General features: G+C 35.0%; 1 protein-coding gene across 1 annotated transcript in view; it reads right to left on the bottom strand.

The window, feature by feature from the left end:
- The window catches only part of LOC107583213 (VPS10 domain-containing receptor SorCS3-like), a 96,914-nt gene extending 82,579 nt beyond the window's left edge, over positions 1 to 14,335 (bottom strand). Inside the window, exons 1-2 of the mRNA XM_016269363.1 lie at positions 14,306 to 14,335; positions 13,163 to 13,321 (exon numbers count right to left, since the gene is read on the bottom strand). Coding sequence (XP_016124849.1) covers positions 13,163 to 13,321; positions 14,306 to 14,335 — 189 coding nt within the window. The remainder of the gene's footprint in view (positions 1 to 13,162; positions 13,322 to 14,305) is intronic.
- Between the last annotated feature and the right edge of the window lie 1,148 nt (positions 14,336 to 15,483).

Below are 15,483 nucleotides of genomic sequence, written 5' to 3'. Positions count from 1 at the left end.
TTGTGTTTTTTATTAGTATAATTATTTTGTGAAACCATCATTTTTAAATGTATGTTTGGCCTAAAACCCCTTCTATTCATGACCACATGCATTATTTTTAATAAGTACAAAATGTAATAATTTAATGTACTTTATTTAATGGAGCAGTCGGGGGTTTGGTGTCTTGCTCAAGGGTCTCACCTCAGTTGTGGTATTGAAGGTAGCAGAAAGCGCTGGTCATTCACTTCCCCTCACCTACAATCCCAAGACTCGAACCCACGACCTTTGGTTTACAAATTCTGACTCTCTAACCATTAGGCCACGACTGCCCCAAATACATCTGTTTTATACAGTAGAACAGTAGCATTGCATGCATTATTTTAATTAATTACAAAATGTAATAATTTAATATTAATTATATTTTTGTTTTAAATAGTATAATTGTTTTGTTAATCTATCATTTTAAAATGTATATTTGGTCTAAAAACAATACCTAAAAAATAATAAAGTCAAGATTGCATGCATTACTTTAATGAAATAATACCATAACATAATACAAAATAATAATTTAATGTACTTAAATATATATTTTTAATACTCAGATTTAAAGAGCATAGTTATTTTGTGAAACCATAATAATAAAAAAAGAATAATAAAATATGGCCTAAAATACCTAAAAATATCAATAAATACCTCTCTTGAAGTCATGAGCACATGCATTATTTTAATTAATTACAAAATGCAATATTTAATGTACTTAGAATGTCCCCCCCTATATATGAAAACAATTTGTTTTACATAATGTAATTATTTTGTGAAAACATCATTTTAAAAATCACATAAGGCCTAAAATACTTAAAAACCCCATTGAGATCATGATCACACCCAGGACATATACAGTATCACACCAGCTCTGTCTCTTCTAATTCTCTCTGTATCTTTCTGGAAAGCATGGCATAAATTCCTATATTTCCATTCCTCCCTGGTCGCGATCGTCTTGCTCAATCTCTCAATATATTACCCTCTGTCAACTCTCTCTCTGTCTGTCTCTCTGGGGAGGTATTTCCAGCTTTGTGAATGATGGAAGGTCAGGGAGCACCTGAGGAGTTATCCACAGGCTTTTACGAGCCGCCCCGCGAGGCATTCACCCCAGGGGAGAGGTCAGAGAGCTGGAGAACTACAGGACTGACGATGTGACTGGAGTTTGAATATGGCGGATGTGTTTTATATGTCCACAGAGACTGATGCTGAGTACTCAGGAAGCAAAAAGGTCACAGATACACATATATGTTGCCAGAACACACACACACAAATAGCACCAGGTTTGGAACGGCACACTACTCATGCTATTTTCACAATGTATACTGGCCAGTGATTTCAGAATGATAATTTTTAGGTAACATATTATTTTAAAGCATTCAAATATAATGTATGTGTATTATTTACAGTTATGGTTAGTTCTGATCTTCAACAGTATTAGTGTTAATTTTGTATAGTATTGTTTCAGTGAGTCCGGTGGAGATTTTTCAGCAACTCAGCTGCAGGTTACATTATTATGCCAGCAGGTGTCGAAAAGTGACTGTCTATACGAGACATTAAATCATTTTTCAAACTATTTGTTCTGGCACACTAATACTTTCAGGAACAAAACAAGTGAGCCAATTATTCTCTCAATCGATTAGTTTAAAACACTGATTCATTCAGGAACAAATCACTTAAGTAACAAAAAAATATATAAGTGAGCCAATGAATCATTCACTCAATTGATTTGTTCAAAAACAAGTTTTTTGGACACTTTGTTTGGAATGATTTTTGTTGGCAGAGCAAAAAGCAGACAAAGTAACTGGCAATATTGTGTCTAAAAAGTAAGATTGATAAAACAAGAATAAACAAGAAGTTAATAGTGACAAACTCATACCTTTTTTTATTCTGAATATCAGCACTCATCAGGAGCAAGATTACTCACTCTTGATAGTGTTTGAATAGTAATTTTATTTATATAACTTTATATATATATATACTATTTAGACCCCACTTTCACATACGAATAAAATGCAAACCCATGCAAAATGCAACCAATTTCACTATTTTTTTTATAGTAGGCAGTGCAGTGTACAGTACATACTGCACAGTAAGTCATATTCCATTCTGAAAATAGCCAGTTATATAAATTGCCCAATATGCACAAATTCTTTCACACTCTTTTTTTATTGCAGTTTCGGTCATATACATGCTTAGGCCTACTATTTTCTCTTTATTTCCGAAAGGGCCATGCTTGGAGTGGGTGTTTTTAGCAAAAACTTTTTAGCGCATACTTTCTTTTAGTGCATTCCTCTTTCTTTAACATCTCTAAGAAATATTATGAAGGGAATTCATAAGAAAAAAAAACAAAAAACAATAACAGGATACAAAAATCTGACAATGAAACATGCTCTTTCTTTTGGAAGACAGGTGTTTGTTTTTGACTCCATAAGACAAGACACAAAAGACGCTTCAAGTGAGTCACAGTGATAAACCAGTCAGAGTGTTTATCTGATGTGTCAGATTTTCCAGAAGTAGCTGACAATGACGTGCACCCAGCTGAACAGATTAATGCTTTTCTTGATGAAACAAAGCAACAAACTCTCATAAGAAATTGTCACTCTAGCCGCTTTTATCCTGGAACATCACAGCGTCACTCTGGTGCTGTATTCATTTTGGAGGATTCCATGAGTGGATCCAATCCAAATATAATCTTTTTTTTTAATTAAAAATGATTAACACTGAAAGCAGATAAAGTATTTTATTGTCAAACGGTAAAGACAAAAGTATGATATAAGTGGCCACTTGCGGAGAGAAAGTATACCATCAAATTTAATTCTGTTGAAAGAGAACAAATATACTGTATGGTGCTTTTTTGTGTGGTTTTTGAATTGAGATTTTATTATATATTTCATCTGTCTGATATAGTTATAGGTGTGGGCTAAATTTTTTTATTAAATATTATATATATAGTCACTTATACCCACTCTTATTTGCTCAAAACTTCATTTAAAAAAAAATTAACATTGTGAAATATTATTTTCCATTTTCGGTTGTTTTCTGTTTGAATATATAATTTAAAATGTAGTTTATTTCTGTGATGCAAAGCTGCATTTTCAGCATCATTACTCCAGTCTTCAGTGTCACATGATCCTTCAGAAATCATTCTAATACGTTGATTTGCTGCTCAAGAATCATTATCAGTGTTGAAAACATTTGTGCTGCTTAATATTTTTGTGAAAACTACATTTTTACACAAACAATAAGTGTAATACTGCTTTAAATTGTTGTTGCCCCCCCGCCCCCCCAAAATAAAAAAAATTCAAAAATGATTATATTTAATTTAATTGCAATTTTGTTTTTCTGAACAAAAAATAAATATCATACATTTTTCCCTGATTTACAGAAGAGACCCACTAAAATGTAATTCAGTGTAACAATCTTGTCAGGCATATTTACAACAAAAATCATCACTTTCACCCCAAATACTAATTAGTTGTAATTTTACTTTTTTTATATATATAATTTGCCACTATCCTAGGTTTTGCCCATTTGTCAGTAATATTTTTTTTACTAATTTAAAACACAATCAAATTTAATATGCTCCCTTATTATTTTATATATTTTAATATGTACATGTCAGAATAAGCATGCTGTTTGAATTTTTACATAAATATTGTGTTACACCGAATGACAATGTAACATTATTTAAACCAAATTTTGAAATTTTATTCTCCAAAAACTTATTTGAAACCTTAAAAGTAGACACTTTGCTTACATTTCATGTGCTTTCTATGGACATACAATCTATTTTGTAAATTTCTTTTGATGAGGACATCTTAATGTCTTTGACCCATATACAGATTTGTATAATTAATTATAATGCTATAGTATTAATGATATGTATTATATTATGCTATCTTTATCATGTAAATCTAATAAAAACTTGTTATGGTTGGAACTGCTTGCATTTTTGGAGCAAACCTGTGAAAACATCTGAAAATTGTTAAGGCTCATACAGAAAAGAGAAAATGTCATAAGAATTGCACATTTCATCTTATAAAATATGTCAGTACATTCCTTTTGTAGTGTGGATGCATAAAACAGCCTATAATAACAACATAAAACAATGTGATATAAACAGCATGACAAAACAAACACGTATATGAATATTGCAATGATCCAAAGTCACTGAAGCTGAAATTAATTCTTTGCAATCTTATTCAACAGGCATGATAAAGCTGACGCTAAAGCGAACTTTGAGACTGACATGTCTGTTATCGAGAGTAAAATGCTGGTATGATAGAATGTGGGTATACTTTATTTGTCATTTATTTAGGCAACTCCTGCAACAAGAAGAAACAGCAGCTGAATTTCTTAGTAGAGACAATGATGATACACTTTTCTTCAATTTAAAATGAAAGATCAGACAGAAGAAGCCAGAGTTGTGCCTGAAGGATAATGAAAGTTTTGTCATCTCCCAACCATCTGCTATGCATAATTTAGCTGCTGAATTTTATTCTCAACTCTATGCTGCTGGTGAATCAGTGCTGGGCTCTTCCAGGCACACCCAAAGCTGGAAGATTTCCACACCAAACATATGTTCCAGGAAAGGGTCTATAATACCTGGAGAACGCTCTGGTGGGCTCATGGCACCACAACAACATAAACAGTCCTCAAGCTCTTTATCAGCGGCTATCTTGAGTTGTGACGTCAAAGGCAGCAGAAAAGGGCACACTTTTAAGAGCCCTCTAGAAACAAAATAGCAATATACTGTGACACTGAAATACTTGCTTTTTAAATATTTCTAGCAAAAATGTTAGTTTGTTAAAGTACACAGACAACAGTTTGGGTTTGATAGTTTGTGAATGACAAACAAAGTAGAAAAACGCTTGCTATATAACCAGAAAAACCTTGACTCCATAGTTTCAGCAAATGACTACAAAACATAATGTTTTTGGTTCAGACCATAGTACTAGATCAATTTCTTCATGAATTTTATTTAACAAGAAACCTATAATTTATTTGGACAAATTTGAAATTAATTTAAAACCTTTTGTTTGTAGCCTATCGTGGTCAGAAACCTCTCGAAAAGCTTCTTAACAAAGATGATCTGAGAGAGCTGAAACTGACGAGTGTTCTTACGAGTCTTAAAATAAATAGTAAATCATTGTTTTAAAAAAAAAATCCAGGTTCAATGAGCTCAATCTACACTTGTAGCATAATGTTGATTTAAAAATAAATAATACAAATCTTCTTGTCATTGTCCTTTTGTGAATCTGAATGGGGCCAATCCATGAATATCTCAATAGTGCAGCACGAGATGTAAACAATATGCACGCTAGCAAGACTTTCAAGGCATAGTTCACCATAAAATGACAATTCTTTCATCATTTACTCACCCTCCAAACCTGTATGAGTTGTTGAAAACAAAAGAAGATAGTTTAAAGAATATTGGTAACCAAAGTTGGTAACATTTGACGGTAGCCATTGACTTTTTTTCCTTGCAATGGAAGTCAATGGCTACCGTCAACTGTTTAATTACCAACATTCTTCCGAATATCTTCTTTTGTGCTTAACAGAAGAAAGAAACTCATAAAGGTTTAAAACAAATTGAGGGTGAGTAAATGATGACAGAATTTTCATTTAATTCTCTTTAATGAGACAAAATCACTTACAAATATTTTTGTGTGGTGATATCCCATTTTAAAACTTAATTTCTATGACAATGCAATACCATAAATCCTAAAACAACTGTAAAAATGATTTAAACAGCTAAAATTGTGGAATTAGTAGAATTAACGCTACACTGTCTTATAAATTTATAAACTTCAAATTTCTGCATTGAAATTCTCAAAAAATTGGCCCCATTCACTTCCATTGTAAATGTTTCCTTTAATCACAGCAGACTAACTGCATCAGTAAGTTGAAGTGACGTGAAGCCAAGCAGGGGCGGATTTAGTGAATCGGGGGCCCCAGGCAAAATATAGGAATGGGGCCCTATACATTTGCACACATTTTCCTATAGATCAACCTTGAGGTTCCATTTTGTTGTTTTCAGCGTAAGCCTGCGTGCAAAGGCTGTCTAATTCTAAACTTTAAAATACATTTATTTTTAGTTGTTTTAACTACACATTTAAATAAAACTGAAAAAATAATGAAAAGGCAATTATACATTTAGACACCTAAAATACATATATCAAGAGCATGCTCACAGATGAGAACAAAACAGCGTCGGATTAAGTGGATTAAAGCCCTGCACGGGTCTCAAATATAGGCCCTAGCCCGTCTTTTTCCCCTTTTCCCAAAAAAAAGCTTATACTACTGTTTCAGCTATTTTTTTATAAAGTAAATTTAGAAAAACATCTGGAGTATTTTTTGTTCGTTTAATGTAAGTTATTTTTGTTTTTTTAAGTAAAGGCCAGCGGCAGAGAGTGAATTGATCATATCCTATAGCCTATGTTTGATCAATTTAGCCTTCTCAAATCATCAGGACTTGCCTAAAATAAAATCTATATATAAAACAGTTCACAATGTTAGTTTAAATGTTTAACCTATATAAATGTGCATATCCAATCGTTTGTGCGGAGAGTGGAAGCTGAAGCGCGCTCTGCAGGACATGGAGGTGCCAGCGCGATCACTTGCATTTTTTTCTAAGAGTGGAAACAACTTAAAATACTCATAAAGGTAAGAGTAATAAATCATTCTAAACTGTAAAGGGTCTAGTTTTATTTGTGTGCACTCACAATATCAACAAAACGTTGTGCTTTTATAAAATAAAGAAAACAAACGCTTTCTGCCGTCTCGGGCTTGAACAGGAGCGCTTCACAATGATGAACCTAAACTCAGACATGATCAAAAAAGCTTTAAATTACTACTTTAAAACGAAATACTTCAAAATCGAAAATAGACTCCTAATAAAATAAACTCGTTCATTATGTAATCCGTGCATTTCTCTCTAAAGGGACATCCAATTAGGAGATGGCGAGTCATTTTTTTCATCACTATAATTGATGGAAGGCCCGATTATAATTTGCGTTTTATTTTATAATTCCGTACAGTTAAAAAATAAAACACTAGCCTAATTATAATGGCATATATGTAAAACGTTGTCCTATAATTGTATAGCTGCTTTGTCTGATTTTTATATTGCTCTGTTCTGAATACCTTAAAATTTAAAGGATTTGCTGCAAATATGTTAATTATTTATATTTTTGATCAATGCTGCAAATGCTTTAAAAAACAGCTTTACAATTACTTTATTGCATTCCAGATGCTTTTAAAGTATTTTTCACTATAAATTTTACATTGTCATGAATTCGTTGCATTCCCATTTGTAAAATAGCCAACAAATTCATTGTTGTAGACTAACCCGATCTCATGAAAGTGCGTATAGCACGATTTTCTGCTTCTATTTGGCGTAATATTTCTATGCAGAAATTGACTTTGGCATGCAAAAGACTGATACATTCATAATTAACGGCATGGGTTCAGTCGACATAAATACGGGACACACAGGCCTATAATAACTGCTGAAATGTTTACGGGGCAAATCTCAGGTCAGTCTGAGCGCTCATGGTACTCACAGTGCAGCCGTACACCTGCAGGCGCCACTGACTCGGACGGTTGTCGTGGTAATAAACACCGTAAACAGCAAACGTTCGCGTCTCCGCGCTTAATGCGCATATCCTATATGAAAAGCATTTTAGGGGGCCCTAGGCTTTTGGGGGCCCAAGGCGGTCGCCTACCTTTCCCTAATGGGTAAGTCCGCCCCTGCCAACAAGTATGATTATACCAAAGCAAAGGCACTGCAAAATGACTGCTTTACAACATTGAGATGTGACTTTAAAAACCTTGAAATGGAGACAATCTCTTATCTCTTACTTATGAAGATAAAAATCCATTGCAATAACACGATCGTAAGATTAATCACCAATAAGAAAATACGTAGGTAAATGTTAATAAATTAAAGTCAATAAAATTAATAAATTGTTATATGATTAATTTGAATAATTAAATGACTGAATATTATTTAAATTAATTTAAAGAAAAAAGAAAAAACAGATCACTCACAGGTTGTTGAGAATTCTTAGATCCTTCATTATAAAGTTTTCAATGTTATAATGAGTCTTGACTGATTTTCAGCTTCCCATTGGTAACAACTGTGACCAAAAATAAATCTCATACTTTCACTAACTTAAAAAATACATATAATAATATATTCACATACAGTAGCTGGAGAAATATGGTATTAAATGGGTTAAGTGTTGTTACAGTTTTGGAATAACATAATGGGGCATTTCCCATCATGTTGAAATATGTGGCTATAAAACGTATAAATCTATAAAGCCTTTTATTGGTTAATATTCATAAATGTGGACTAATGGTATCATTTTGCCTTTGCATCCAACAAATGAATGATAGTTCAGCTTTAAAAATGTCACTCTGACATGACAAAAATGACACTTTTTCCTTTTTTTCTTAAATTTTATTAAATGAACTATAAAACTACACAAATCTCTCTTTTTGCAAAACAGTTTTGAGCAGCTCAAATGCAAATGATTGAATACAGGGGAAAGGTACCAAAACATTTTTAACCAAAAAGGGAAACATCTCTTTTCTTTCCTTAATCTCAATTTTTGAACTACACACATCCCTCATATTTTCCAATGACTGAAGCAAAGAGTGCACAAATGTTCTTTATGTCTCATTCTGTGTCCATCACTTGGACAGATTCATCCACAACATCCAGCGTTAATGGAGTCACTGTTTTTGTGAGCACAGCAGTAGTGCCTGGCTTGTATCTGTACGTACCCTCCCTGGATCATTGGAAGAAAGAGAGTATATTTAGTTGAGTCTTAAGATATTTTATTAATACATATGTATAGTTGTAAACTCAGAAGATTATTAAAAGACCATGGCAGTTTTGTATTGAACAACAATTTATTTTGGATGAGCTGGATGAGATAGCTTGAATGTAAACATTGTCATGAATTCGTTGCATTCCCATTTGTAAAATAGCCAACAAATTCATTGTTGTAGACTAACCCGATCTCATGAAAGTGCGTATAGCACGATTTTCTGCTTCTATTTGGCGTAATATTTCTATGCAGAAATTGACTTTGGCATGCAAAAGACTGATACATTCATAATTAACGGCATGGGTTCAGTCGACATAAATACGGGACACACAGGCCTATAATAACTGCTGAAATGTTTACGGGGCAAATCTCAGGTCAGTCTGAGCGCTCATGGTACTCACAGTGCAGCCGTACACCTGCAGGCGCCACTGACTCGGACGGTTGTCGTGGTAATAAACACCGTAAACAGCAAACGTTCGCGTCTCCGCGCTTAATGCGCATATCCTATATGAAAAGCATTTTAGGGGGCCCTAGGCTTTTGGGGGCCCAAGGCGGTCGCCTACTTTTGCCTAATGGGTAAGTCCGCCCCTGAAGCCAAGTATGGTGTCCCATACTCAGAATTTGTGCTCTGCATTAAACCCATCCAAGTGCACACACACATTATGAACACACACACACACACACTGTGAACACAATCATCTGTTGCATAAAGCCAGCCGTTTAGAGCCAGCTATTCGTATCATTAAAGACACTGACTGGCTTTTGTGGACTTTTGCTGGTCAATGAAACCTCAGTTAACCAGACTGAGAGGGTGGGCAGGGATCAATTGCTATTTCTTTTGTCAGATTCCCAGAGGCTCCTTTACGTAAGAGGCCTGGTGTTCTTCTGAGGAAAGGGAGAAAGCCGGGCCTAAACCACCATCTGCTTTTAATGAATCGTCAACGAGTGGACCTGACCAGCCTGACAACTCTCTATAAGACAATGCTTCAGGTGTTGACCTGATCCACAGCTCTGCTCTGCCCGTGATGAGTCTGGACACAGTGTCAGCCACCCCTGTCGATTCAGAAAATGAGACACTTTAGTGCCATGTCGCAACAGCATTAATGTGTGTCATTTTTTGAGCGAGTAAGCATGACTGTCTCCAAGCACATTGCAGTATGGCTCTGGATAACATCATTATGGAAGGTGCAGAGACTAGTGACTGAGATGTTCGAAGTTTTACCACTAAAAGTTTAGAGACAGAAGTGAAAAGAACCCATGGATGAAAAGAACCCATTCTACAAGAACAACATAATCTCTCTCTCTTTGCACCCATGCATTGTACATTAACCTACCGTTTAAAAGTTTGGGGTTGGTGAAATTTTTAAAATTCTTTTTGAAAGAAGCTCACCATTGATATTTGATCGTAAATACGGTAATATTGGGAAATGTTATTACAATTTGAAACAACTTTTTTCAAATTTTTATTTGAAAAAAGTTTTATTTTATTATATTTCTATTTGAATATATTTTAAAATGTAGTTTATTTCTGTTATGCAAAGCTGCATTTTCAGCATCATTATTCCAGTCTTCAGTGTCACATGATCCATCCTTGTTGATTTGCTGCTCAAGAATCATTATCAATGTTGAAAACTATCTCAAATGAACAACATTTTTTGAAACAGAAATATTTTGTAGCCACGTATCTATCAGTAGTTGTAACACTATTCCAGATGCTTTTAAAGTATTTTTCACTATAAATTTTACATTGTCATGAATTCGTTGCATTCCCATTTGTAAAATAGCCAACAAATTCATTGTTGTAGACTAACCCGATCTCATGAAAGTGCGTATAGCACGATTTTCTGCTTCTATTTGGCGTAATATTTCTATGCAGAAATTGACTTTGGCATGCAAAAGACTGATACATTCATAATTAACGGCATGGGTTCAGTCGACATAAATACGGGACACACAGGCCTATAATAACTGCTGAAATGTTTACGGGGCAAATCTCAGGTCAGTCTGAGCGCTCATGGTACTCACAGTGCAGCCGTACACCTGCAGGCGCCACTGACTCGGACGGTTGTCGTGGTAATAAACACCGTAAACAGCAAACGTTCGCGTCTCCGCGCTTAATGCGCATATCCTATATGAAAAGCATTTTAGGGGGCCCTAGGCTTTTGGGGGCCCAAGGCGGTCGCCTACTTTTGCCTAATGGGTAAGTCCGCCCCTGAAGCCAAGTATGGTGTCCCATACTCAGAATTTGTGCTCTGCATTAAACCCATCCAAGTGCACACACACATTATGAACACACACACACACACACTGTGAACACAATCATCTGTTGCATAAAGCCAGCCGTTTAGAGCCAGCTATTCGTATCATTAAAGACACTGACTGGCTTTTGTGGACTTTTGCTGGTCAATGAAACCTCAGTTAACCAGACTGAGAGGGTGGGCAGGGATCAATTGCTATTTCTTTTGTCAGATTCCCAGAGGCTCCTTTACGTAAGAGGCCTGGTGTTCTTCTGAGGAAAGGGAGAAAGCCGGGCCTAAACCACCATCTGCTTTTAATGAATCGTCAACGAGTGGACCTGACCAGCCTGACAACTCTCTATAAGACAATGCTTCAGGTGTTGACCTGATCCACAGCTCTGCTCTGCCCGTGATGAGTCTGGACACAGTGTCAGCCACCCCTGTCGATTCAGAAAATGAGACACTTTAGTGCCATGTCGCAACAGCATTAATGTGTGTCATTTTTTGAGCGAGTAAGCATGACTGTCTCCAAGCACATTGCAGTATGGCTCTGGATAACATCATTATGGAAGGTGCAGAGACTAGTGACTGAGATGTTCGAAGTTTTACCACTAAAAGTTTAGAGACAGAAGTGAAAAGAACCCATGGATGAAAAGAACCCATTCTACAAGAACAACATAATCTCTCTCTCTTTGCACCCATGCATTGTACATTAACCTACCGTTTAAAAGTTTGGGGTTGGTGAAATTTTTAAAATTCTTTTTGAAAGAAGCTCACCATTGATATTTGATCGTAAATACGGTAATATTGGGAAATGTTATTACAATTTGAAACAACTTTTTTCAAATTTTTATTTGAAAAAAGTTTTATTTTATTATATTTCTATTTGAATATATTTTAAAATGTAGTTTATTTCTGTTATGCAAAGCTGCATTTTCAGCATCATTATTCCAGTCTTCAGTGTCACATGATCCATCCTTGTTGATTTGCTGCTCAAGAATCATTATCAATGTTGAAAACTATCTCAAATGAACAACATTTTTTGAAACAGAAATATTTTGTAGCCACGTATCTATCAGTAGTTGTAACACTATAATTGTCTTTATTGTAACTTTTGATTAATTTAATGTGTCCTTGCAGTATTGCATGTAAATGTAGACGTACATTCAGACACAATAAAACAATTAATCGTAAAACAACGATTTAAAGTTTGGACAACGATATATTCTCTTGATATATGGATATATTTATAAGCTTCAGCTCATTTTGCTGGATGTCCATTCTGTTCAAACACTTTTTATTGGGTTTTCTTTACGGGCTGACTACGAATATGAATCACTGCCAAATGAAAGGAGACCTTTAAAAGTCAAAGGTCTGTCTTTTTGCTCTCTTCATCTTTCTTTCTCGTGGGAGGGTTTCTCCTTGGTAAATGATTATAAAATTTTCAGCACTCCACATAATTTATTTTATCTGAGAAGCATTCCAGAATGCAAAAAAATATATAATAATAATAATAATAATAATTCAAATAAAATAATTTAAAAAAAATGCAGAAACAGCACGACTTAGTCACCCTTGCCAACTAAATATAATAACTAAAAATATTCTGTCTGATATAAACCAGCCTACACTATGTAGTTTAAACAAGCACAAAACCCCAGTCACTGTTCACTTACCTTTTGTTCACTCTACAATCTCTATTCAGTGAGAAAAATGGTAGGGCCAGACATTATTTTATCTAGAGAGGATTAATTGGATAAATTGATTAAATACTGAAATAAAGCCATCGTGAATATGAGTTTGATAAAACTATTTCACTAATGGTTAACATTTATAAAAAAATATATATATAATAAAATAAAATAAAAAGTTCACCGAAAGTTTAGAAAATATTTATTCTACTGCTGTGAAAACCCCATTTTGGAATGTTTATTTTTGGAATAGCATGAACTGACAAATCATCGTCAGAAAGACCAGGAATGTTCATTAAGTGAATATGGTAATTTGTGATATTTACCACTGCAGGCTCTTTTTTTTTTTTTGCTTGTACACTGCAAATCTTACCTTCTGATCATGACTGTAGGCCAAAGCCCAGTCCTCTTGTGTGTGATGGAAAAGAAGACTTAAGACAAAGAAGTTCAAGCGGTACTTCTGATAACTGGCACCTTCATCTGAGCTGATGAGAACACTGCTTTCAAACTCTGGGTCAGTCAGCACCATTATCTAAGAAAAAATTGAAAGGCACAAAGGTTAACCCTGTAAAGTCTGACATATGAAATAATAGTCTATTAAAACATTTTTAAATATGAATTCAGTGAACCTTTAAACAATCAGGGCTCTGTAGTTATTATTGTTTGGGGCAAACCTTTAGTGCAATGCAATACAATGGTGATTGAGAGATGAGCAATAAACATTCCTCAAAAGCCTGATGTATCATTTTCCTAAAAATGCATGCAAAACTATCAATCCGACAACAGAAGAGATGTACAACAGTAGATTGTGTACAACATGTTTTTCAGATGCTTGGATCATGCTAATCATTTAGACCTTATAAATTTGTGTATCAATTATAATACAGTAGGGTGTGTTAAAAAGAATTGGAAAAGAGGTTTAGAGAGTATTAGAATGAACCCTATAGCATACTTGCTTAGTAAAAAGTAATTATTAGCCATAACATTGTAGGCATTTTAGTTTGAAAAGTTATTAGTGAACTTGCTGCTATCTGGCACCCTGCACCTTAGCTCATTCAACAACATTTAAAGGAACATTTCACACAAACAATAAAAAACCCTCGTATGACTTTTTTTTTTTTTCTTCCATGTAATTAACATTTTTTTTAGGTGAAATATTCCTAGGCTTTTGACCACCAACTAAAGCTCATACTAGGTCAAGGTTGACCATTACTTCCATTCTAAATTGAATAATAATGAGAGTGCGCTAACTACTGTAGTTCCACATTAGCACTGACTTTGGCTTAGCTTCCAAGCTCCTCTTAAATTGGTTCTGGTTACATGTATGCACAGAGGAAAATCTGTGGATGGGCATAGTGTTTAATTAAAACACAAATGCAAAACTATTCTGGTACTGAATACGTTGCATTATGGAAAGTGTTTCTTTTTATGCTCGTGTTGGACTGGGCGGTTGCATCTGATCTCAATGATAATTAAAGGGTAAGTATGTCTGTCTGCTCGTTAAATGGGCTCGCACCTGGAAGCCAGGCACTGTGTTCACTGTCATTCGAGGATTATTACAGTGCTAAAAACAGTTGCAGACATTTTCATTATGGATTTTTACTGCTTGAAAAAATATGACGTATGTGTCTTCGATGTTTAAATGAAACCAAATAGGTTCTAAAGCATTCTGGGGCACATTAATTTAAGAGTGCACACTTATGGTTGACATCTAGACACGACAATATTTAGTAAGCAAACTGTGAAACATAAGCTCGAGACCGCCTCACCTCTATCATCTCGCTCTTTCTCTCGCCTACATCCGCCCTAAATGTAAACGGCTGTTTTCTTCCCTCAACTGGATTTGAATTGGAAAAACAGTGGCGCATTTGTCACTGACAAAAATCCCACCCCTCTCTCCACAAGCTTTAACTACGAATCCTCCGAGGCGGTGATTTAGATAAATTGTTTTTCATTAAGCGCCAATAAACAGCCAGCGAAACGCAGCCAGGATTTTGTTGGCCTGGGCTCACCGATTTTTACTGTTCATTATCGTTATAAGAAGATGGAAAGAGGCCCCTTGTGTCTGCTGGTGTCTTTGGGCTTGTCAGATGCAATTCATAGATTTTAAGGTGTAATCATATTCTGTAATAGTGCGTTGGGTAACAGCATTTGTTATCAAAGGGAAATGATTTTTCACTTTGAGACCCTTGTCGAAGTTTTATTTAAATAACTTGCACATTTCTAGAACTTAACACTCTTAAAAAGAAAGGAACCAAAAGTGGAGTTTATCAACGATGCCATACACTGTATATAAAAAAAATTTGAAATCCAAACATTCCGATCGCTACGCTGAATATGAGAGGAAAGCGGCACAGAAAAGGAAAACGCCGAATATTCGGTGCATCTCTAATTCTTATCCAATACAACTAGATGTGATATGAGTGTGATACATACATACAAAGATGGCACGCAAGTACTTGTCTGCTCCGTGCACAAGTACTGACAGCGAGAGACTGTTCAGTGCAGCAGCTCATGTTCTCGATGAGAAGAGGAACAGACTTCACTGTGATAAAGCAGAGAAGCTAATTTTCATCAAGAAAAACCTGCCACTTTACCTCAAGAAGTACAATGGGCTTGTCTAGTGTTTAAATATTTATTATCCACTTTGCACATCTGCAATTCTTGGTGCATTTGTTGTTGTTAAAGTTCTAC

This window comes from Sinocyclocheilus grahami, unplaced genomic scaffold (assembly GCF_001515645.1).
Source record: "Sinocyclocheilus grahami isolate Dianchi unplaced genomic scaffold, SAMN03320097.WGS_v1.1 scaffold51.1, whole genome shotgun sequence".
NCBI lineage: Eukaryota > Metazoa > Chordata > Actinopteri > Cypriniformes > Cyprinidae > Sinocyclocheilus > Sinocyclocheilus grahami.
This window is presented reverse-complemented; position numbering and strand designations above follow the sequence as displayed.